Genomic DNA, 23652 nt, shown 5'->3' on the forward strand with positions numbered 1-23652 from the left:
TTTTGTTTTCCAAATTTGAGGAAGGATATTTTTGCTATTGGGGGCGTGCACCGTAGGATTACTAGGTTAATTCCCGGAATGGCGGGACTGTCGTATGTTGAAAGACTGGAGCGACTAGACTTGTATACACTGGAATTTAGAAGGATGAGAGGGGATCTTATTGAAACATATAAGATTATTAAGGGGTTGGACACGTTTGAGGCAGGAAACATGTTCCCAATGTTGGGTGGAGTCCAGAACATGGGCCACAGTTTTAGAATAAGGGGTAGGCCATTTATAACAGAGATGAGGTAAAACTTTTTCAGTCAGAGGGTTGTAAATCTGTGGAATTCTCTGCCTCAGAAGGCAGTGGAGGCCAGTTGTCTGAATGCTTTCAAGAAGCGTTAGATAGAGCTCTTAAGGATAGCGGAGTCAGGGTGTATGGGGAGATGGCAGGAACGGGGTACTGATTGAGAATGATCAGCCATGAACACATTGAATGGTGGTGCTGGCTCGAAGGGCCGAATGGCCTACACCTGCACCTATTGCCTGTGGTACTGGCTGGAAGGGCCAAATGGCCTCCACCTGCACTTTTTTTTTGTTTCTATGCTACAAGAGGAGTGAGAGTGTGGGAGACAGGAAGATATAGAATAATGTCCCTGAATTATATTCCACTGACTTCTCATTGATGTTCGGAGAGACATGAGCGTGTGCCTACTCCCATTCTACGATGAGGGTCATAGTCCCCTCCCTTGCCCCGTGTTCATTCTCCGCCACACACTGATAGTCCCCAGCATCCTGCGTTGTCACCCGGAGGATTTCCAGCACTGCTCGTTGCTGGAATGTGTTGTGTTCAGCGTGACACCGCGATGTCGCCACGTCAGGTTGGACGCTGGGGAAACTCTGGACGGAGCAGAGGAACGCTGCGGAGATTCCTTCCTTTACACTGACCTTGGAATTGTTCACGTTGTATGGGGAAGTGATTGAGAAATTCTCCGGCACGTCTAACGACAAACGAAGGTTTGAACTTGAGTTAATACGGCAGAATTCCACATGCCAACCAGGAGAATACGGAGAGAAAAGATGAAGTACGAATGTAACCAGTCTGAAGAAGGGTCTTGACCGCATAGGGCCCTGGTGAGACTACATCTGGAGTATTGTGTGCAGTTTTGGTCTCCCAACTTGAGGAAGGACAGCCTTGTGATTGAGGGAGTGCAGCGTAGGTTCACCAGGTTAAACCCCGGGATGGCGGGACTGTCATATGTCATAAAGATTGGAAAGACTGGGCTTGTATACACTGGAGTTTAGAAGGGTGATAGGGCATCTTAGAGAGACGAATAAAATTATTAAAGGACAGGACAAACTAGATGCAGGAAAAATGCTCCCAATGTTGGGGGAGTCCAGAACCATGGGCCACACAGTCTAAGAATAAAGGGGAGTCCATTTAAAACAGAGATGAGAAAAACCTTTTTCACCCAGAGAGTTGTGAATTTGTGGAATTCTCTGCCACAAAAGGCAGTGGAGGCCAATTCACTTGATGAATTTAAAAGAGAGTTAGATAGAGCTCTCGGGGCTAGTGGAATCAAGGGATATGGGGAGAAGGCAGGCAAGGGTTACTGATTGTGTTTGATCAGCCATGATCACAATGAATGCGGTGCTGGCTCGAAGGGCCAAATGGCCTCCTCCTGCACCTATTTTTTATGGATCTATGTTTCTAATGTCAGACAGGCAACATACAGGTGGGGAACAGAAGACTAGATGTGGGCGGCACGGTGGCGCAGCGGTAGAGTTGCTGACTTACAGCAAAAAGCAATGCCGGAGGCTCGGGTTCGATCCCGACTACGGCTGCTGTCAGTACGGAATTTGTACATTCTCCCCGCAATCTGCATGGGTTTTCTCTGATATCTTCGGTTTCCTCCCACACTCCAACGATGTACAGGTTTGTAGGTTAATTTGCTCGGTGAATGTAAACATTGTCCCCGGTGTGTGGAGGATGGTGTCAGGTCGGCGCGGACCCAGTGGGCCAAAGGGCCTGTTTCAGCGCTGTATCTCTAAACTAATAATGTGTGTATGTGAGAGAGGGAGAGTGAGTGTGTGTGTGAGTGGATGTGTGTGAGTGAGTGGATGTGCGTGAGTGAGCGTGTAAGCGAGTATGTGTGTGTGTGTGTGAGAGTGTGTGATGTGTTTGAGTGAGTGTGTGGGAGATGTTGTTCGTGTGTGAGCCAGAGAGAATGTGTGTGTGTTTGAGCGAGTGTGAGTGTGTGAGGGTGACTGTGTGTTTGAATGAGTTTGTATGTGAGATGGTGTTCGTGTGTCAGTCAGAGAAAGTGTGTGTGTGTGTGTGTGTGTGTGTGTGTGTGTGTGTGTGTGTGTGTGTGTGTGTGTGTGTGTGTGTGTGTGAGAGAGAGAGATCCCGACTAAGGGTGCTGTCAGTATGGAGTTTGTACGTTCTCCCCGCAATCTGGGTGGGTTTTCTCCGAGATCTTCGCTTTCCTGTACAGGTTTGTAGGTTAATTGGCCCGGTGAATGTAAACATTGTCCCTAGTGTGCGGGGATTACTGGTCGGCGCGGACCCAGTGGGCCAAAGGGCCTGTTTTCGCGCTGTATCTCTAAACTAAGAATGTGCGTGTGTGAGAGAGGGAGAGTGAGTGTATGTGTGATTGGATGTGTGTGAGTGTGTGTGTGTGAGAGTGTGTGTGTGTGTGTGTGTGTGTGTGTGTCAGTGAGTGTGTGAGAGGTTGTGGTGGTGCTGGCTCGAAGGGCCGAATGGCCTACTCCTGCACCTATTGTCTATTTAAAGAAATGAGAGCTGTAGATGATGATGGTGTAGAGAGTGTGGAGAGATGCAGAACAAAGAATGAAAGATATGTAAATAATTAACGATGATAAAAGAAACTGCCCATTGTTTGCTGTTTGTTGGGTGACAACGAGAGGCTGGTGCGACTTGGGTGGGGGAGGGATGGAGAGGAAGGGGAAGCAAGCGTTACTTGGAGTTAGAGAGGTCAATGTTCATACCATTGGGCTGTAAACTGCCCAATCCAAATATGAGATGCTGTTCCTCCAATTTGTATTGAGCCTCACTCTAACAATGGAGGAGACCTCGAACAGAAAGGTCAGTGCGGGAATGGGAAGGGAATTAAAGTGTTTGGCAACCCGGATATCGGGAGATCAGGTACATCTCTCTACATCATCGTCTATATCTCTCTTTTCCCTTTCCCATGACTTTCAGTCTGAAGAAGGCTCTCGACAAAACGTCACCCATTCATTCTCTCCAGACAGGGTGCCTGTCCTGCTGAATTACTCCAGCATTTTGTGTTAATTTGATCAGTACGGGTGTTAGAGGTTATGGGGAGAAGGCAGGAGAAAGGGATTAGGAGAGAGAGATAGTTCAGCCATGATTGAATGGCAGAGTAGACTTTAGTTTTTTAGTTTAGTTTTGAGATACAGCGCGGAAACAGGCCCTTCAGCCCATCGAGGTCATGCCGACCAGTGATACCCGCATATTAACATCATCCCACACACACACAGGACAATGTTTACATTTACGAAGTCAATTAACCTACAAACCTGTACGTCTTTGGAGTGTGGGAGGAAGCCGATGATCTCGGAGAAAACCCACGCCGGTCACGAGAGGAACGTACAAACTCCGGACAGACAGCACCTGTGGTCGGGATCAAACCCGGGTCTCCGACACTGTAAGGCAGCAACTCTACCACTGCGCCACCCACTAATGACTTGATGGGCCGAACGGCCTAATTCTGCTCCTATCACCTATGACCTTATGTACCAGCATTGCGAATAGATGATTGCTGTTCCTGCACAATAAACGATCTCCGTACTTACATTGCACAGTCAGTGTGAGTTTCTGCTCGGATGAGACAGTTGGGTATCTGACTCTACAGGTGAGGTTTTGCCCATGATGTTTGGGCGCTGGGGTCAGGGACAGAACAGAAGCATATGTCAGCGTGTCACCCCACTGAGTTACGCTGTGTGAGGCTGACGGTGGTTGGTCAGTGGGGGTGTCCCAGGTTAAGGTGGGTGCTGTTCCATTACACGTGGTGTTGAAGGAGCAGGTCACGTTCACAGGCTGACCTGCCACCATTTCAGCAGGGAATATCGTGGGTTTATCTGTGAAATCTAACACACAGAGAAACAGATACTTTTAGTTAAATCATCATAATCATAATCATACTTTATTAGCCAAGTATGTTTTACAACATACGAGGAATATCACTTGTCATACAGTCACACTAATAATAAGCAACAGACACACAGTGACTCTTCCACATTCCTCACTGTGATGGAAAGAGAAAAAAAGTTCAATCTCTTCCCTTCTTTGTCCTCCAGCAGTCGGGGGCCTCAAACCCTCCGTTGACGGAATGATCTTGGCTCCTGTAACTGGCGGTGAGCCTTCCTCGTTGGGGCGATCAACCTCCAGCATCGGGGTGGAATCTCAGCCCCCCCCACGCCGGGCGACCTACACCGGATCAGGGCTTGTCGAACCTTGTGCAGCTTGGAGCTTCCCGACGTCAGTCTCAACCCGAGACTGCGAGCTCCCTAATGTTAAAGTCCGCAGGCCACGGTTGGAGCACCGATCCGGGGCAAGGGATCACACACTCCGATGGTAAGTCCACAACCCCGCGGTGGGGCTCAAAGTGAGTCCCAGGCAAGGCCGCCAGCTCCATGATGTTAGGCCGCAGAGTGACCAGAAATACGATCCGGAAAGCAATCGCATCTCCGGCAAGGTAAGAAAAAAGGTTCCCCCGACCGCCTCCCCCACTCCCCCATAAAACAAACCAGAGAACATTAACACATTCTCTTTAAACACACCAAAAATAACCAAAAAAAGATGAAAAAGACAGACTGTAGGCGAGGCTGCCATCGCAGCACCACCCAGTGGTTAAAAGTTCACTGGATGCATCTGTTCACATCAAAATCCCAGTCACACACGAGCAAGGTTATTTTTGCAAGGAATAGAAATGTGAAAACGCACACCTCCAGATTCAGGGACAGTTTCTTCCCAGCTGTTATCAGACAACTGAACCATCCTACCACAACCAGATAGCAGTCTTGAACTACTATCTACCTCATTGGTGACCCTCTGACTATCCTTGATTGGGCTTTGCAGGGCTAAACCTTGCACTGAATGTTATTCCCTTATCATGCAGGTGCACTGTAAATGGCTCGATTGTAACCATGTATTGTCTTTCCGCTGATGGGCTGGCACACAACAAAAGCTTTTCTCTGTACCTCGGTACACATGCCAATAAAATAAACTAACTAAACCAACTAAGGATGATCCCTGAACAAGGACGTACAATGGTCAGGGGTGGTTGAAAAGGTCGGGGATCACTGACCTTTGATCAGGTAGACGGGGACACAGTTCTCAATTAAGGGCAGTAAGGATAAGGCAGTCATTGTTTACTTTAGTTCAGGCTGCGTGAAGTGTAGATGGAGTCGATGTTAGGTGCATATAGGGGCAATGCAAACCTGATAATAACAGTGCAAAAACTGGAGGTGTCATGATGATCCAGATATGAACCAGGAGGATTCTGGTGCTGTGGTGTGTGTGTGAACAGGGAATGTTTACAATCCATGTTTCTCCCCACTCACTGCTGAACATCTGTTGTTTCAGTTGAGTTCATTATCACATGTACCGAGGTACAGTGAAAGGCTTTTGTTGCATGCGATGTACTAGGTCTTTTCTATTGTCAGAGTGAGGCTAAACGCAAATTAGAGGAACAGCATCTCATATTTGGTTTGGGCAGCTTACAGCCCAGTGGTACGAACATTAATTTCTCTCACTTCAGGTAGCCCCCCGGCATTCCCTCTCTCTCCATCCCTCCCCCACCCAAGTCTCACCAGTTTCTTGTTTTCACCCAACAAACAACTAACAATGGCCTGTTTCCTTTATCATTGATTATTTTTTAAATATCTTTCATTCATTGTTCTTTATCTCCCCACATCATCGTCTATATATCTCGTTTCCCTTATCTTTAACCAGTCTGAAGAATGGTCTCAACCTGACATGGCACCCATTCCTTCTCTCCAGAGAAGCTGCCTGTCCCGCTGAGTTACTCCAGCTTTTTGTGTCTATCAGTGGAAAGATCATACATGATTACAATCGAGCCATTTGCAGTGTATAGATACGTAACAAGGGAATAACGTTTAGTGCAAGTTAAAGCCAGCAAAGATACGATACGATAGAACTTTATTTATCCCAGAGGGAAATGGTCTCTCACCAGTCAAAAGACATAATGACAAGGCATTGAAAGTGTTATGTGCTATATAATAATAATGAAATTAAAGTGACCAGTTATTGCACAGCACACATGTAATATTGCACAAACATGAAATTAAAATGTCGAGTGGAAATTAGTAAAATGTAAAAGTCCAGGATACGGGATGTGCTAAGATTAGAGGGGGAGTCAGTCCACCCCACGACAGAAAGGGCAGGAGCTTTACAGTGCGATCAAGGCTCGTCCGAGGGTCACTAGTGAGGATGACGGTTGTTCAGCACTGATCTCTGGTTGTGGTGGGATGGTTCAGTTGCCGGTAACAGCTGGGAAGGAACTGTTGAGTGAATGAGTGAATAATACGGAGCACTTACCAATAACATGGAGCTGTGTTGCAGGGTAGGTGTACCTACCTCCCCCTCCGAATTCAACCCTGAAAAGATAAGGACCGGCATCTCGCTGCGTGACGTTGTCTATAACCAGGGAACAGTCGTCGTCTCTCAGGACTCCTGACAGCCGGGTCCGATGCTGAAACTTTGTTGATACTTGACTGGCATCCGCGGAGTGGAAGGCTACAGACTGAGGGTCCATTTCACAACTGTTAATCCAGATTCCAGTCCGTGGTTTATCCTTCTGATCCACCGGGTACCAGTAGTGACACGGAATCCGTGCACACAAACCATTCTGCGCTGTCACTGCTGGTGGATTGTCCGCACCCCACTGTCCCGACACCACGGCTGGTGGAGAGAAGGAACAATCTTTAGCAGTCAACACCTTGTTGTGATATCACTGGACTCACTTTAGTTGGGTTCAGAGATACAGCGTGGAAACAGGCCTTTCGGCCCACCGGGTCCGCGCCGACCAGCGATCCCCGCACACCAACACTATCCTATTGGATATATATATATATTTGTGTAAGAAACAGAATGATTAAACCACCAGAGACAGGATGATTAATACCTAAAGGAATGTAGAAGGGGGGGAAACTGAGGGTTTGTGAGGAGACAGGAGGATTAAACCGAGAGACAGGATGATAAAAATTTAACACTGCCTTTGTTAAGACACTGAGGGAATGATTGTGGACAGAGATAAGATACACAATCAGCTACAATCTTAAGAAGGTGTCAACAAGGCAGGAAAGGGTTAAAATGAGTCATGAAGATAGCTACTGCGCTTGCTCAATGAAGCAAATGAATATTGCAAACACGCCCCTGATCCTGAAACTGCTAATTAACATTTACATGCGATGTATGATCTGGGAGTTACCCTGGGCGGTACAGAAGATTGTGCACCTCAGCGCTCTGATTGGAAGGAGCCCGAGGGGGAGGGGGATCCAACGAAGGGGAGAGAAATTCAAATAAGTTGTATTGTATAAAGAGAAGGCACTGTCTTTGTCTCGGTGTGTGTCGATTTGGAGAGACACCCGGCTCTGCACACTCGTAATAAATATTTCTTGTTTCAACGACTTTGTCTCTGGCATCGTGATTGTGAGCACCAAAGTTACATCTCACATTTGTAAATAGGATATAGGATATATGTTCTATATAGGATATATGTTCTATATAGGATATATGTTCTATATAGGATACCCACTAGGGCCAATTTTAACATTTAACAAGCCAATTAACCTAAAATACCTGTACGTCTTTGGAGTGTGGGAGGAAACTGAGGAGCTCGGAGAAAACCCACGCAGGGCACGGGGAGAACGTACAAACTCCGTACAGACCAACACCCGTAGTCAGGATGGGCCCCGGGTCTCCGGCGCTCCAAGCGCTGTAAGGCAGCAACTCTACCGCTGCGCCGCCGTGACACTTTCCACGCCTTTTATCCTGCGCTGTGGATATGGTGAGTACAGCGCTCCCTCCTCACCCCCCCCCACAGCGCGGCGCTCCCCCCTCACCCCCCCCCCCCATCCCACAACACGGCGCTCCCTCCTCACCCCCTCCCACAGCGCGGCGCTCCCTCCTCACAGCCCCCCCCACAACACGGCGCTCCCTCCTCACCCCCCCCCACAGCGCGGCGCTCCCTCCTCACCCCCCCCCATCCCACAACACGGCGCTCCCTCCTCACCCCCCTCCCACAGCGCGGCGCTCCCTCCTCACACCCCCCCCCACAACACGGCGCTCCCTCCTCACACCCCCCCCCACAGCACAGCGCTCCCTCCTCACACCCCCCCCACAGCACAGCGCTCCCTCCTCACCGCCCCCCCCCACAGCACAGCGCTCCCTCCTCACCGCCCCCGCACAGCACGGCGCTCCCTCCTCACCGCCCCCGCACAGCACGGCGCTCCCTCCTCACCGCCCCTCCACAGCGCGAAGTTCCCTCCTCCCACAGCACGGCTCTCCCTCCTTTGCTACACAATATTCCATCTGCCACTTCTCTGCCCACTCTCCCAACCTGTCCAAATCCTTCTGCAGACTCCCTGCTTTCTCTACACTACCTGCCCCTCCACCAATTTTCGTATCATTAGCAAACTTGGCCACAAATCCCGCAAACTTGGCCACAAATCCTTCAATCCCCTCGTCCAAATCATTAATATACAACGTGAAGAGTAGTGGTGTGTTGGAAGGAACTGCAGATGCTGGTCTAAACCAAAGATAGACACAAAAGTCAGCGGGTGAGGCAGCATCTCTGGAGAGAAGGAATGGGTGATGTTTTGGGTCGAGACCTTTCTTCAGACTGAGAGGCACAGGAAAGGGAAATGAGAGATATGGACGATGATGTAGAGAAACACAGAACAAAGAATGAAAGATATGTAAAAATGTAACAATGATAAAGAAAACAGGCCATTGTTCACTGTTTGCTGAGTGAAAATGAGAAGCTGGTGTGACTTGGGTCGGGGAGAGATAGAGAGAGGGGGAATGCAGGGGCTACTTAAGTTAGAGAAATCAATATTCATACCGAAGGTAGACACAAAATGCGGGAGTAACTCAGCGGGTCAGGCAGCATCTCTGGAGAGAAGGAATGGGTGACGTTTCGGGTCCAGACTCTTCTACCGTCTGAAGAAGGGTCTCGACCCGAAACGTCACCCTTTCCTTCTCTCCAGAGATGCTGCCTGTCCCACTGAGTTACTCCAGCGTTTTGTGTCTACCTTCAATTTAAACCAGCATCTGCAGTTCTTTCCTACTGAATATTCATACCACTGGGTTGTAAGCTGCCCAAGCGAAATATGAGACGCTGTTCCTCCAATTTGCGCTGGGCCTCACTCTGACAGTGGAGGAATCCCAGGACAGAAAGGTCAGTGTGGGAATAGGAGGGGGAGTTAAAGTGTTTGGCAACTGGGAGATTAGGTAGGTCCAGGCGGACTGAGCGAAGGTGTTCAGCGAAACGATTGTAGCGATCCCAGCACCGAACCTTGTGGAACTCTGTTAGTCACCAACCAGTAAAAGCCCCCTCGCCAGAAAACACTTCTGAGTTGCTGCTGATGGTACCTTGGAGAAGGGACAGGAGAAAGAACGATCTCCCGATCATTGTCCGATCTCAGATATCCCGTCACTGTCCCGATGTCCCGGTCTGGAAGAGAAAATAATTGCAGTAAAACTCCAGCGACCAATCTATCTATCTATACATCTATCTATCTATATACTAAAACTCTCGTTTGTTTGTTTGTTTGTTCCTGAACTGCCAAAACGGTACACGATAGTGCAACAGTTTTCGGCCCACCTTATTCATCGTCATCCCTTTTTGTGCAAATGGAAGAGGTTTCATTGAAATCGGTGTTATATTTTAAAAGTTATTCACATTTTAAAGTTTAAATCTATCTCCTAGGGAGGGAGGGGAAAAGAGGGTGGTAGGAAGTAGGATAAGGGGGTTGAGGGGAATGGAGTGGGGGGAGGGGAAGGGAAAGGGGAAGGGGAGGGAAAGTGGAAGGGGGAGGGGGAGTGGGAGGGGAGAGGTTGGGAGGGGCGAGGGGAGAGGGGGTGAGAAGGGAGAGGGGAGGGGGAGCGGTGTGGAGGGGAGGGGGGAAGAGAGGGCGATGCAGGAGAGGTTTGGGCACAACGGGTCCACTTGCTCTAGTATATTACTAAAACACTCATCTTGTTTGTTTGTCCATACGTACCTGAAATACCACCAAAACGGTACATGGTGGCGCAACAATTTTAGGCCCAACTTACTCACCATTGGCTTATGGTGCAAATGGTTGTTATATTTTAAAAGCTATTCACTTTTTTAACTTTAAAATATCACTTTTTAAACTTTAATAAATATGATTGGCTCTACCACCTCCCCCCACGTGGGGTCCGGCACATCCTGATTGGCTACCTCCATGTTTGACGTCACAATGGAAACCCAACGGGTCCACGCCTGCGCAGTTGGGGCCGGTTGATCTAATACTTACACAAGATGGCTGCCGGATCCGCGCGTGCGCAGTTGGTGGAGGGTTGCCCCTCGGAGGGGGCGGGATCCGCCCGAGTGTTGGGAGTTGCGGCCAATGGGGGGGGGAGGAGATCTCCCCTGCTGCTGGCCGCTGCAATGGCCCCCGGGGCCGTGGTGAGTGGCTCCCTCCCCTTTCCTCTTCCCCCTCGTACACCCCCGGCCCCGGGGGAGTTTTAAGGGGGGGTTGAGGGGGGAAGGAGTGGGTAAGTGTCGTCAGAATCTCAGCTCCCCCACGCCGGGAGATCTGACCTCGGGTCGGGGCTGGTCGAACCTTCTGCGTCTTGGAGCTTCCCGACATCGGTCCCTACCCGAGACTGTGAGCTCCTCGATGTTGAAGTCCACAGGCCGCGTTTGGAGCGTCGATTCCAGGCAAGGGATCACACGCTTTGATGGTAAGTCCACGGCCCCATCGTGGGGCACAAAGTCAGTCCTGAGCAAGGCCTCCAGCTCCAAGATATTAGGCCGTAGAGCGACCGGAGATACGATCCGGAAAACAATCGCATCTCCGGCATTTGAGCCCCGTACCTGAGGAAGGATGTGCTGGCTCTGGAGAGGGTCCAGAGGAGGTTTACAAGAACGATCCCAGGAATGAGTGGGTTTGCATATGATGAGCGTTTGTCGGCACTGGGCCTGTACTCGCTGGAGTTTAGAAGAATGAGGGGAACATCATTGAAACTACCGAATAGTGAAAGGCTTGGAGAGAGTGGATGTGACCAGGATATTTCGAATAGTGGGAGAGGCCACAGCCTCAGAATTAAAGGACGTTCTTTTATGAAGGACATGAGGAGGAATTTCTTTAGAGGGTGGCGAATCTGTGGATGTGGAGGCCAAGTCAAGGTTTCAATGTCAGTTTATTGTCACATGTACCAATTGAGGGACAATGAAATTTGAATTACCGGAGAGCCATACTAAAAAATTAGTACGGGTGTCAGGGGTTATGGGGAGAAGGCAGGAGAATGGGGTTAGGTGGGAGTGACAGATCAGCCATGATTGAAAGGTGGAGTAGACTTGCTGGGCCGAATGGATTAATTCTACTCCTATCACTTCGGACCTTATGAGCAATCTAGTTGCCTTCTGTTGGTTTTTAAAAGCTTCCCAATGGTTAGACTTCCCGCTAATCTTTGCCAAGTAACATGATGGCGCACAGTGGCACCGCATTAGAGTTGGTGCCTTACAGCGCCAGAGACCCGACTTCGATCCCGACAACAGGTGCAGACAACAGATGACCTGTGTGGGTTTTCTCCGGAATCTCCGGTTTCATTCCATGCTCCAAAGACGTACGGGTTTGTAGGTTAATTAGACTTCGGTTAAAAAAAAAGAGATTTGTCCCAAGTGTGTGTAGGATAGCGTTGGTCGCTGGGCGGCACGGGCCGAACGGCCTGTTTCTGCTCTGTATCACTAAACTAAACATAGAACTAGTGCGTGAATGGGTGATCACTGGTCAGCACGGACTCGATGGGCCAAAGGGCTTGTTTCCACGCTGTACCTCTAAACTAAACACAGAACTAGTGTGTGAATGGGTGATAGCTGGTCGGCACGGACGCGATGGGCCGAACAGCCTGTTTCTGCGCTGTATCCCTAAAGTAAACACAGAACTAGTGTGTGAACGGGCGATCACTGGTCGGCACAGACTCGGTGGGCCGAAGGGCCTGTTTCCATGCTGTACCTATAAACTAGAAAACTAAACTCAACTGATATCAGGTCATACTGGCCAGCCATGTGGTTACGTTCCACAAGGTGCCTGGTACATGCATTAGGGAAGGTATCTGAGCAACAGCCTGGGGCTCTAAGCTGATCATTACTAACGTGGAAGTAAGAGACTATTCATACAGAGGTTGATGAGGGGTCGTGTGGGTATGTGGAACAAGCTGCCAGAGGAAGTAGTTGAGGCAAGTACAATAGCAACATTTAGTTTAGTTTAGTTTAGTTAAGAGATACTGCGTGAAAACAGGCCCTTCGGCCCACCGGGTCCATGCCGACCAGTGACCACCCGTTCACCCTCTAGTTCAATGTTTAGTATAGAGATACAGCGCGGAAACAAGCCCTTCGGCTCACCAAGTCCTGGCTGACCATCGATCTCCTGTTCACACACTAGTTCCATGTTTAGTTTGGCGATACTGCATGGAAACAGGACCTTCGGCCCACCGAGACCACGCTGACTATCAATCACCCATTCACACACTAGTTCCATGTTTAGTTTGGCGATACTGCATGGAAACAGGTCCTTCGGCCCACCGAGTCTGTGACGACCAGCAGTTCCTACACACTAACGCGACCCTACACACACTAGGGACAATTTATAATTACACCAAGCCAATTAACCTACAAACCTGGAGTGTGGGTGGGAACCGGAGATCCCGGAGAAAACCCACGCAGGTCACGGGGAGAACGTACAAACTCTGTACAAACAGCTCCTGTAGTCAGGATCGAACCAGGTCTCTGGCGCTGTGAAGCATCAACTTTACCGCTGCGCCACCGTGCCGCCCTTTAAAAGACACTTGCGCAGGTACGTCGAGAGGAAAGATTTAGTGAGATACGGGCCAAATGCAGGAAAATGGGACGAGTTTGGATGGGGTATCTTGGACAGCATGGACGAGATGGGCCGAAAGGCATGCTTCCCTGCTATATGACCCTATAAGGTTGCAGAAATTCCTCTCCCTCCCCTCACCAGAAAACATTGTGAAGAGTTTTAGGCCCCATATCTGAGGGAGGACGTGTTGGCGTTGGAGCGGGTCCAGAGAAGGTTCACGAGAACGATCCCAAGGAATAAGTGGGTTCACGTACGATGAGCGTTTCACGGCACTGCGCCTCCACTCGCTGGAGTTGAGAAGGATGAGAGGGAACCTCATTGAAACATATAGAATAGTGAAAGTCCTGGATAGAGTGGATGTGGAGAGGATGTTTCCACGAGTGGGAGAGGTCAGAGCCTCAGAATTAAAGGACGTTCTTTGCCACGGAAGGTTGCGGAGGCCAAGTCAGGGGATAATTTTAGTGGGAGAGTCTCGGACCAGATGGAACTGCCTGAGAATAAAAGGATGTACCTTTAGGAAGGAGTGGGCAGATACATGGCAGATGCAGTTTAATGTGGATAAATGTGAGGTTATCCACTTTGGTGGTAAGACCAGGAAGGCAGATTATTATCCGAACAGTGTCAAGTTAGGAAAAGGGAAAGTACAAAGAGATCTGGATGTCCTTGTTCATCAGTCACTGAAAGTAAGCATGCAGGTACAGCAGACAGTGAAGAGAACTAATGGCATGTTGGCCTTTATGACAAGAGGTGTTGAGTATAGGAGCAAAGAGGTCCTGCAGTTGTACAGGGTCCTGGTGAGACCGCACCTGGAGTACTGTGTGCAGTTTTGGTCTCCAAATTTGAGGAAGGATATTCTTGCTAGTGAGGGCGTACAGCATTGGTTCACGAGGTTAATTCCCGGAATGGCGGGACTGTCATATGTTGAAAGACAGGAGCGACTAGGCCTGTATACACTGGAATTTAGAAGGATAAGAGGAGATCTTATTGAAACATATAAGATTATTAAGGGATTGGACACAAACATGTTCCCAATATTGGGGGAGACCAGAACCAAGGGCCACTGTTTAAGAATAAGGGGTAGGCCATTTAGAACGGAGATGAGGAAACACTTTTTCAGTCAGAGAGTTGTAAATCTGTGGAATTCTCTGCCTCAGAAGGCAGTGGAGGCCAATTCTCTGGATGCTTTCAAGAGTTAGATAGAGCTCAATGATAGTGGAGTCAGGGGGTATGGGGAGAAGGCAGGATGATCAGCATTGATCACATTGAATGGCGGTGCTGGCTCGAAGGGACGAATGGCCTACTTCTGCACCTATTGTCTTTTGTCTATTGAGGTGAGGAGGAATTTCTTTAGCCTAAGGGTGGTGGATCTGTGGAATTCATTGCCACAGATGGCTGTGTAGGGCATCAATTGGTATTTTGAAGGCGAAGATTGACAGATTCTTGATTAGTACAGGTGTTAGGGTTTATGGGGAGAAGGTAGGAGAATGGGGTTGCGAGGAAAAGATAGATCAGCCATGATTGAATGGCAGAGTGGATTCGATGGGCCAAATTGCCTAAATCTGCTCCTGTATCTCATGAACTTGGGAAAAGCTGCCTGAGCCACTGAGTTCCATCAGCACATGGAGTGTCGCTGTAGATTCCAACATCTGTCATCTTTTGTGTCTCCAGTGGGAGAAAGTATCATTTGCAAATTTTCAGGTGATATGGAAATTTGTGCCGTTGTGGTTTGCAAGGCAGGTGGTGTAAAGTTGCAGCAGGATAAAGGTCACGGGGGGTATCAATATGCAGGTAGACTGGGAAATTCAAGTTGGTGCTGGATACCAAGAGAAGGCATTTATGGAGTGTCTTTGAGATTGCTTCTCAGAGCAGCTTGTAATGGAGCATACCAAGCAATTTGGTTTGGCATTGGTATCTGCGCGGCACAGTGGCGCAGTGGTAGAGCTGCTGCCTAACAGCGCCAGACACCCGGGTTTGATCGTGACTATGGGTGCTGTCTGTACGGAGTTTGTATGTGCTCCCTGTGCTCCTCTTTCCTCCCACAATCCAAAGACGTAACAGGTTTGAAGGTTAATTGGCTTCGGTAAAATTGAAAACTATACCGAGTGTGTGTAGGATGTAGGGTTGCCAACAGTCCCGTATTAGCCGGGACATCCCGTATTTGGGCTAAATTGGTTTGTCTCTTACGGGACCGCCCTTGTCCCGTATTAGGCCCGAACAGCGCTGTAGGCCCAGACGCTATAGGCCCAGGTGCCACTGTAGACCCGGACACTGTAGGCCCGGAGGCCGGGTGCCACCTCACAGAGGTTGCGTAGCAACCCGCCTCCTGGCCCAGGCAGCCGCCATTGGTGGAGCGGGAGAAGGTGGCTGCTGGCTGGATGAGATCACCTTTTGTCCCTTAGTTGGACGTGGGAAAGATGGCAACCCTAGAAGGATGGTGTTTGTGTGCGGGGATCGCTGGTCAGAAGGACTTGGTGGGCCGAAGGGCCTGTTTCCGCGTTGTAGCTCTAAGCGCAACATAGAACTAGTGTGTGAATGGGCGATCGATGGCCGGCGCGGACTCAGTGGGCTGAAGGGCCTGTTTCCACTCTGTGTTTCTAAAACTAAAACTCAGAACTAAAACTATTGTGTAACAAACCGGATTTGATCAGGGATCCTGGATCTTGGTTCATGGTCCTCCAAAATATTCCAAATGGAATTTAAACTGGAGGGTGATTATGGTAAAAGAACCGTTCGGAGGTAGTGACCATAAAATGATTAAATGCTGAGGCTTTATAACATGCTGGTCAGATCGCATATTGAGTTTTGGGAGCAGTTTTGGGCCTTATATATGAGGAGCGATGTACTGGAGAGGGTCTAAATGTTTATGAGAATGATTGCTTTAACATATGATGAGCATGTGTACTGTAAGCCTGTACTCACTGGAGCCTGTAACATATGTGAGCCTGTACTCACTGGAGTCTAGAAGAATAAGGGGGAACCTCATTGACACGTACCGAATAGTGAAAGGTTTGGATAGAGTGGAAGAGTCTAGGATCAGAGGGCACAGCTCAGAATTAGACGTTCCTTGACAAAGGAGATGAGGAGGAATTTCTTTAGCCAGAGGGTGATGAATCTGTGGAATTCTTTGTCACAGAAGGCTGTGGAGGCCAAGTCCATGGATAATTTTAAGGCAGAGATAGATTGATTCTTGATTAGTATACGTGTCAGGGGTTATGGGGAGAAGGATGGAGAATGGGGTTAGGAGGGAGAGAAGATCAACCATGATTGAATGTCAGAGTGGACTTGATGGGCCGAATGGACTAATTCTGCTCCTGTCACTTATGACTGTAAATATCACCAACAGCATACCCTGCAGCATCCACATTGAAGCTGTGGTCAATAAAGCACACTGATGTCTCATCTTGCCCAAAAGATGAAGGAAGTTGGGCATTTCTCCAGTGACTCACAGCAACTTCTCCACATGAACTGTGAAAGAACACTGTTGGGTTGAATCACACCTTGGTCTGGCAGCAGCTCTGCCCAAGGCCAGAAGAAAATGCTGACAGCTGAGTTTAGTTCAGAGATACAGCGCGGAAACAGCCCCCCTCGGCCCACCGAGTCCGCGCAGACCAACGATCACCCGTCCACGCACTAGTTCTGTGTTTAGTTTAGAGACACAGCATGGAGACAGGCCCTTCGGCCCACCGAGTCCGTGCCAAGCATCGATCACCCGTCCACACACTAGTTCTGTGTTTAGTTTAGAGATGCAGCATGGAACCAGGCCCTTCGGCCCACCGAGTCCGTGCAGACCAGCGATCCCCGCATACTAGCACTATCTGACACACACAAGGGACAATTTACAATTTTGGCAAGCCGATTAGCCTACAAACATGAATGTCTTTGGAATGTGGGAGGAAACCAGAGGAAACCCAAACAGGTCAAGGGTCCAGATTGAAGAATGTTTTATTGTCACGTCCCAGATAGTACAATGAAATTCTTACTTGCAGCAGCACAAAACAATATGTAAACAGGCAAACTCTGTACAGACAAGCACCCACAATCAGGATTGAACCCGGGGCTCTGGCGCTGTGAGGCAGCAACTCTACCGCTGCACCACTGTGCCCCTAACGTGGATATCGCCCAGTCCATCACACAAAGCAGTCTCCCCGCTCCACTGCCCAAAGGGCCCGTTAGAAACAGAGAAACATAGAAACATAGAAAATAGGTGCAGGGGTAGGCCATTTGGCCCTTCGAGCCTGCACCGCCATTCAATATGATCATGGCTGATCATCCAGTTCAGTAGCCTGTACCTGCCTTCTCTCCATACCCCCTGATCCCTTTTGCAAAAAGGGCCACATCTAACTCCCTCTTAACTATAGCCAATGAACTGGCCTCAACTACCTTCTGTGGCAGAGCATTCCACAGACTCACTACTCTCTGTGTGAAGAAATGTTTTCTCATCTCGGTCCTAAAAGACTTCCCCCTTATACTTAAGCTGTGACCTCTAGTTCTGGACTCCCCCAACATCGGGAACAATCTTCCCGCATCTAGCCTCTCCAACCCCTTAAGAATTTTATATGTTTCTATAAGATCCCCCCTCTGTCTTCTAAATTGCAGCGAGTACAAGCCCAGTCTATCCAGTCTTTCCTCATATGTAAGTCCCGCCATCCCAGGGATCAATCTGGTGAACCTTCTCTGTACTCCCTCGAAGGCAAGAACGTCTTTCCTCAGGTTAGGAGACCAAAACTGCACACAATACTCCAGGTGTGGTCTCACCAAGGCCTGTACAACTGCAGCAGAACATCCCTGCTCCTATACTCAAATCCTCTTGCTATGAATGCCAACATACCATTCGCTTTCTTCACTGCCTGCTGCACCTGCATGCTTGCTTTCAATGACTGGTGCACCATGACACCCAGGTCACGTTGCATCTCCCCTTCTCCCAATCGGTCACCATTCAGGTAATACTCTGCTTTCCTGTTCTTGCCGCCAAAGTGGATAACCTCACATTTATCCACATTATATTGCATCTGCCATGTATTTGCCCACTCGCCTAATCTATCCAAGTCACTCTGCAGCCTCCTAGCATCCTCCTCGCAGCTAACACTGCCACCCAGCTTCGTGTCATCCGCAAACTTAGAGATGTTGCATTCAATTCCCTCGTCCAAATCATTAATATACACTGTAAATAACTGGGATCCCAGCACTGAGCCTTGCGGTACCCCACTAGTCACTGCCTGCCATTCCGAAAAGGACCCGTTTATTCCTACTCTTTGCTTCCTGTCCGCCAACCAATTTCCTATCCACCTCAACACTGAACCCTCAATACCGTGTGCCTTAAGTTTGTACACCAATCTCCTATGTGGGACCTTGTCGAAGGCCTTCTGAAAGTCCAGATATAACACATCGACTGGTTCTCCCTTATCCACTCTACTAGTTACATCATCGAGAAATTCTATAAGATTCGTCAGACATGATTTGCCTTTGGTAAATCCATGCTGACTTTGTCCGATGATTTCACCACTTTCCAAATGTGACGCTATCACATCTTTAATAACTGACTAGCATTTTCCCCACTACCGATGTTAGGCTAACTGGTCTATAATTCCCCGTTTTCTCTGTCCCTCCCTTTTTAAAAAGTGGGGTTACAATAGCTACCCTCCAGTCCTCAGGAACTACTCCAGAATCTAAGGAGTTTTGAAAAATTATAATTAATGCATCCACTATTTCTGAGGCTACTTCCTTAAGCACTCTGGGATGCAGCCCTGGGGATTTATCTGCCTTTAATCCATTTAATTTACCTAACACCACTTCCCGACTAACCTGGATTTCCCTCAGTTCCTCCATCTCATTAGACCCCCGGTCCCCCGCTATTCCGGCAGACGGTTTATGTCTTCCTTAGTGAAGACAGAACCAAAGTATTTGTTCAATTGGTCTGCCATCTCCTTGTTCCCTATGACCAATTCACCTGTTTCCGACTGCAAGGGACCTACATTTGCCTTAACTAATCTTTTTCTCTTGACATATCTATAAAAGCTTTTGCAGTCAGTTTTTATGTTCCTTGCCAGTTTTCCCTCATAATCTATTTTCCCTTTCCTAATTAAGCCCTTTGTCCTCCTCTGTTGGACTCTGAATTTCTCCCAGTCCTCTGGTATGCTACTTTTTCTGGCTAATCTGTATGCTTCATCTTTTGTTTTAATACTATCCTTGATTTCCCTTGTTAGCCACGGATGCACTACCTTTCCTGGTTTGTTCTTTTGCCAAACTGGGATGAACACTTGTTGTAGTTCATCCATGCGACCTTTAAATGCCTTCGATTGCATGTACACCGTCAACCCTTTCAGCATCAATCGCCAGTCTATCTTGGACAATTCACGCCTCATACCCTCAAAGTTAGCTTTCTTTAAGTTCAGAACACTTGTTTCTGTATCGACTTTGTCACTCTCCATCCTAATGAAGAACTCTACCATATTATGATCACTCTTGCCCAAGGGGCCTCGCACAACAAGACTGCTAACTAACCCTTCCTCATTACTCAATACCCAGTCTAGAATGGCCTGTTCTCTCGTTGGTTCCTCGACATGTTGGTTTAGAAAACCATCTCTCAAACATTCCAAGAAATGCTCTTCCTCAGCACCCCTGCCAGTTTGGTTCACCCAATCTATATGTAGATTGAAGTCACCCATTATAACTGCTGCACCTTTAGTGCACGCATTTCTAATTTCCTGCTTGGTGCCATCCCCAACCTCACTACTGCTGTTAGGTGGCCAGTACACAACTCCCACTAGCGTTTTCTGCCCCTTAGTGTTTCGTAGCTCTACCCATATCGATTCCACTTCCTCCAAGCTAATGTCCTTCCTTTCCACTGCTTTAATCTCCTCTCTAACCAGCAATGCATTTTATCAGGATGCATCGCACCTTGGTTGGGGAACAGATCCATCCACATAGCAACAGGCCCTTCGACCCACCACATCCATGCCAACCCTTTTTTGGCTCATCTATTGGTATAGTTGTACAATTACCATGTACACCAGGATTCAATGTTTGCATGAAACCCTGGCAAGTCGTACCATATAAGGTCATAAGTGATAGGAGCAGAATTAGGCCATTCGGACCATCAAGTCTGCACCTCCATTCAATCATGGCTGATCTATCTCTCCATCCTAACTCCATTCTCCTGCCTACTTCCCATAACCTCTGACACCCGCACTAATCAAGAATCCATTGTTCTCTGCCTTAAAAATATCCACTGACTTTGCCTCCACAGATTCATCACCCTCTGACTAAAGATATTCCTCCTCATCCAACTGAACCATCCTACCAAACCAGAGAGCAGTGCTGAGCTACTAACTACCTCTTTGATGACCCTCGGACTGTCCTTGATCAGACTTTGCTGGCTTTACCTTGCACTAGACGTCCCTTATCATGTATCTGTACACTGTAAATGGAACAATTGTAATCATGTGTACGAAGGAACTGCAGATGCTGGTTTAACCCATAGATAGACACAAAATGCTGGTGTAACTCAGCGGGTCAGGCAGCATCTCTGGATAGAAGGAATGGGTGACATTTAAGGTTAAGACCCTTCTTCTTTCCAGAGATGCTGCCTGTCCCGCTGAGATTGTCCAGCATTTTGTGTCTATCATCGATTGTAATCCTGTGTTGTCTTTCCCCTGACTGGTTAGCACACAACAAAAGCTTTTCGCTGTATCTCGGTACACATGACAATAAACATAGAAAACATAGAATAATAGAAAATAGGTGGAATAGGCCATTCGGCCCTTCGAACCAGCACCGCCATTCAATATGATCATGGCAGATCATCCAAAATCAGTGCCCCATTCCTGCTCTCTCCCCATATCCCTTGATTCCGTTAGTGCTAACAGCTAAATCTAACTCTCTCTTGAAACATCCAGTGAAATGTCCTCCACCGCCTTCTGTGCCTGAGAATTCCCAGATTCACATCTCTCTGGCTGAAAATGTTTTCCTCATCTCAGTCCTAAATAGCCTACCCCTAATTCTTAAACTGTGACTCCTGGTTCAGGACTCCCCCAACATCGGGAACATTTACCTCCATCTAGCCTGTCCGATCCCTTAAGAATTTTATATGTTTCTATAAGATCCCCTCACATCCTTTTTAAATTCCAGTGATTACAAGCCCAGTCGACCCATTCTTTCATTATATGCCAGTCCCACCATCCCGAGAATAAATCTGGTTAAAAATGTGTAGGAAAGAACTGCAGATGCTGGTTTAACTCGAAGGTAAACCCAAAATGCTGGAGTAACTCAGCGGAACAGGCAGCATTTACGGAAAGAAGGAATGGGGGACGTTTCGGTTCGAGACCCTTCTTCAGACCTGGTGAACCTACGCTGCACTCCCTCAATAGCAAGAAAACTAATCTAAACTCTCCAGAGACGCTGCCTGTCCCGCTGAGTTACTCCAGCGCTTTGTGTCTATCTTCAGTGCAGTTACCTTAATACACAAGTCTTTCAATGATCAGACTCTGTACAAAACCACAACTCAACTAAACAGGTGTTTGACCGTGGGAACTAGCTACAGACAAGGAACTGCGTACGTGAGTTCTGTCCGCTGCTCGTCTCTGGAGAATCGACTGACAATCTATCAGGGGGCAGTGTCCTTGTGGTCAGCAGTCGTCACTTGTGGAGAATGTGTGGAGGGGAAAACTTACATCACCAAACAGAAGTAAAATAAGGAAGTATTTCTTTAACAGCAAACAGTTAACCCCTTTCATCCCTGATGGGCCATGACTTTGATTTAGTTTTAAACATTTATATCAAAAAATGTATTCAATTATTAAAAATATTTACAATACAATAAAACAAAACAGAACCCACCATTATAATACAAGACAAACAAATATAGTAAATGAACTACCATACAACTACGCTACAATCCTTGTCCAGGATGCATTCCACACCCCACGGTGCCCAGCGGTCCCAGAAATCCCCCAGAGTGCCCGTGGACAGTGCGTGGTCCCTCTCTAATGCCACCTGGGTATGGACGTAACCCCAGAAATGGGGCAGGCAGCCGGCTCGGGCAGAGCCCTCTTCCGCCTGGCGCCATGACTCCCGGATGGCCATCTTGGCCAGGCCCAGGAGCAACCTCAACCAGGATATCTTCAGCCCCACCCTCTCCCCCACACACAGGGTGTCCAAAGATGAGGATGGTGGGTGGGACTTTGACTTAGTGGAGGGAGTGCTGCACTGTGGGAAGAGTCCCTCACTATCTCTGCAAACCTATTCTGGCTCTGAAACTATTCCTGGTCTCTGTTACCCCTACCGGCCCAGGGCCGTTTTTACAGCATTATGGGCCCCCGTGCAAAGCAGTGTACTGGGGCCCCTACCGTTACTCTCCCCCACCCCCCTTTCCCTACCAGCCGTGGCGTGGAGTTACTCCAGCATTTTGTGTCTATCATCGAATGTAATCATGTGTTGTCTTTCCACTGACTGGTTAGCACGAACAAAAGCTTTTCGCTGTATCTCTGTACACATGACAATAAACATAGAAAACATAGAATGATAGAAAATAGGCCATTCGACCCTTCGAGCCATCACCGCCATTCAATATGGTCATGGCAGATTATCCAAAATTAGTACCCCATTCCTGCTTTCTCCCCATATCCATTGATTTCATTAGTCCTAAGAGCTAAATCTAACTCTCTCTTGAAAACATCCAGTGAAATGCCCTCCACTGCCTTCTATGGTAGAGAATTCCACAGATTCACAACTCTCTGGGTGAAAAAGTTTTTCATCATCTCAGTCCTAAATGATGTACCCCTAATTCTTGTACTGTGCCCCGTGGTTCTGGAATCCCCCAACATTGGGAACATTTTTCCTGCATCTAGCATGTCCAATACCTTCAGAATTTTATATGTCTCTATAAGATCCCCTAACATCCATTTTAACTTCCAGTGATTACAAGCCCAGTCGACCCATTCTTTCATCATATGTCAGTCGCACCATCCCGGGAATTAACCTGGTTAAAATGTGTTGGAAAGAACAGACACACAAGTTGAGGAAGGTCTCGAACATGAGAGCTGTGATAGAAATGCTCACTCCATGTTCCTCAGTGGAGTAGACGAAAATGAAGTTATTCATATTGTTAACAAATACAGTAACAAAAAGTCTACTGATTACAATCCAATTGATATGACATTCGTCAAAAATATCATTATTGAATATACTAGACCAAGTGGACCCGTTGGACCCAAACCTCTCCTGCATTGCTGCAGCACCCTCTCCTCCTTCCTCCGCCCCCTCCCCTCCCTGCACCCCCCTCCCTTCCTCCCTCCCCCAACCCCTCCCCCTCCACACTTCCTCCCTTCTCCCCCCTCCCCAATATCCCCTCCCTCCCTCCTCCCCCCTCCTCACATCCCCTTCCCTCCTTGCCTCCCTCGCGAGGAGATAGATTTAAACTTTAAATAACTTAAAAAATATAACACCAATTTGAATGAAACTTCTTCCATTAGGATGATGGTGAGTAAGGTGGGCCTAAAATTGTCGCGCTATCGTGTACCATTTTGGTTGTAG

The 23652-nt window shown here is 48.2% G+C and overlaps 1 protein-coding gene across 1 annotated transcript in view; it reads right to left on the reverse strand.

The window, feature by feature from the left end:
- The window catches only part of LOC144611086 (sialic acid-binding Ig-like lectin 13), a 47482-nt gene that overhangs the window by 21046 nt on the left and 2784 nt on the right, over window positions 1-23652 (reverse strand). Inside the window, exons 2-4 of the mRNA XM_078430164.1 lie at window positions 9647-9728; window positions 6590-6952; window positions 3823-4116 (exon numbers count right to left, since the gene is read on the reverse strand). Of these exons, the coding sequence (XP_078286290.1) occupies window positions 3823-4116; window positions 6590-6952; window positions 9647-9686 (697 nt within the window). The 5' untranslated portion in view covers window positions 9687-9728. The remainder of the gene's footprint in view (window positions 1-3822; window positions 4117-6589; window positions 6953-9646; window positions 9729-23652) is intronic.

The sequence above is a fragment of the Rhinoraja longicauda genome, chromosome 39 (genome assembly GCF_053455715.1).
Source record: "Rhinoraja longicauda isolate Sanriku21f chromosome 39, sRhiLon1.1, whole genome shotgun sequence".
Taxonomy (NCBI): Eukaryota; Metazoa; Chordata; class Chondrichthyes; order Rajiformes; family Arhynchobatidae; genus Rhinoraja; species Rhinoraja longicauda.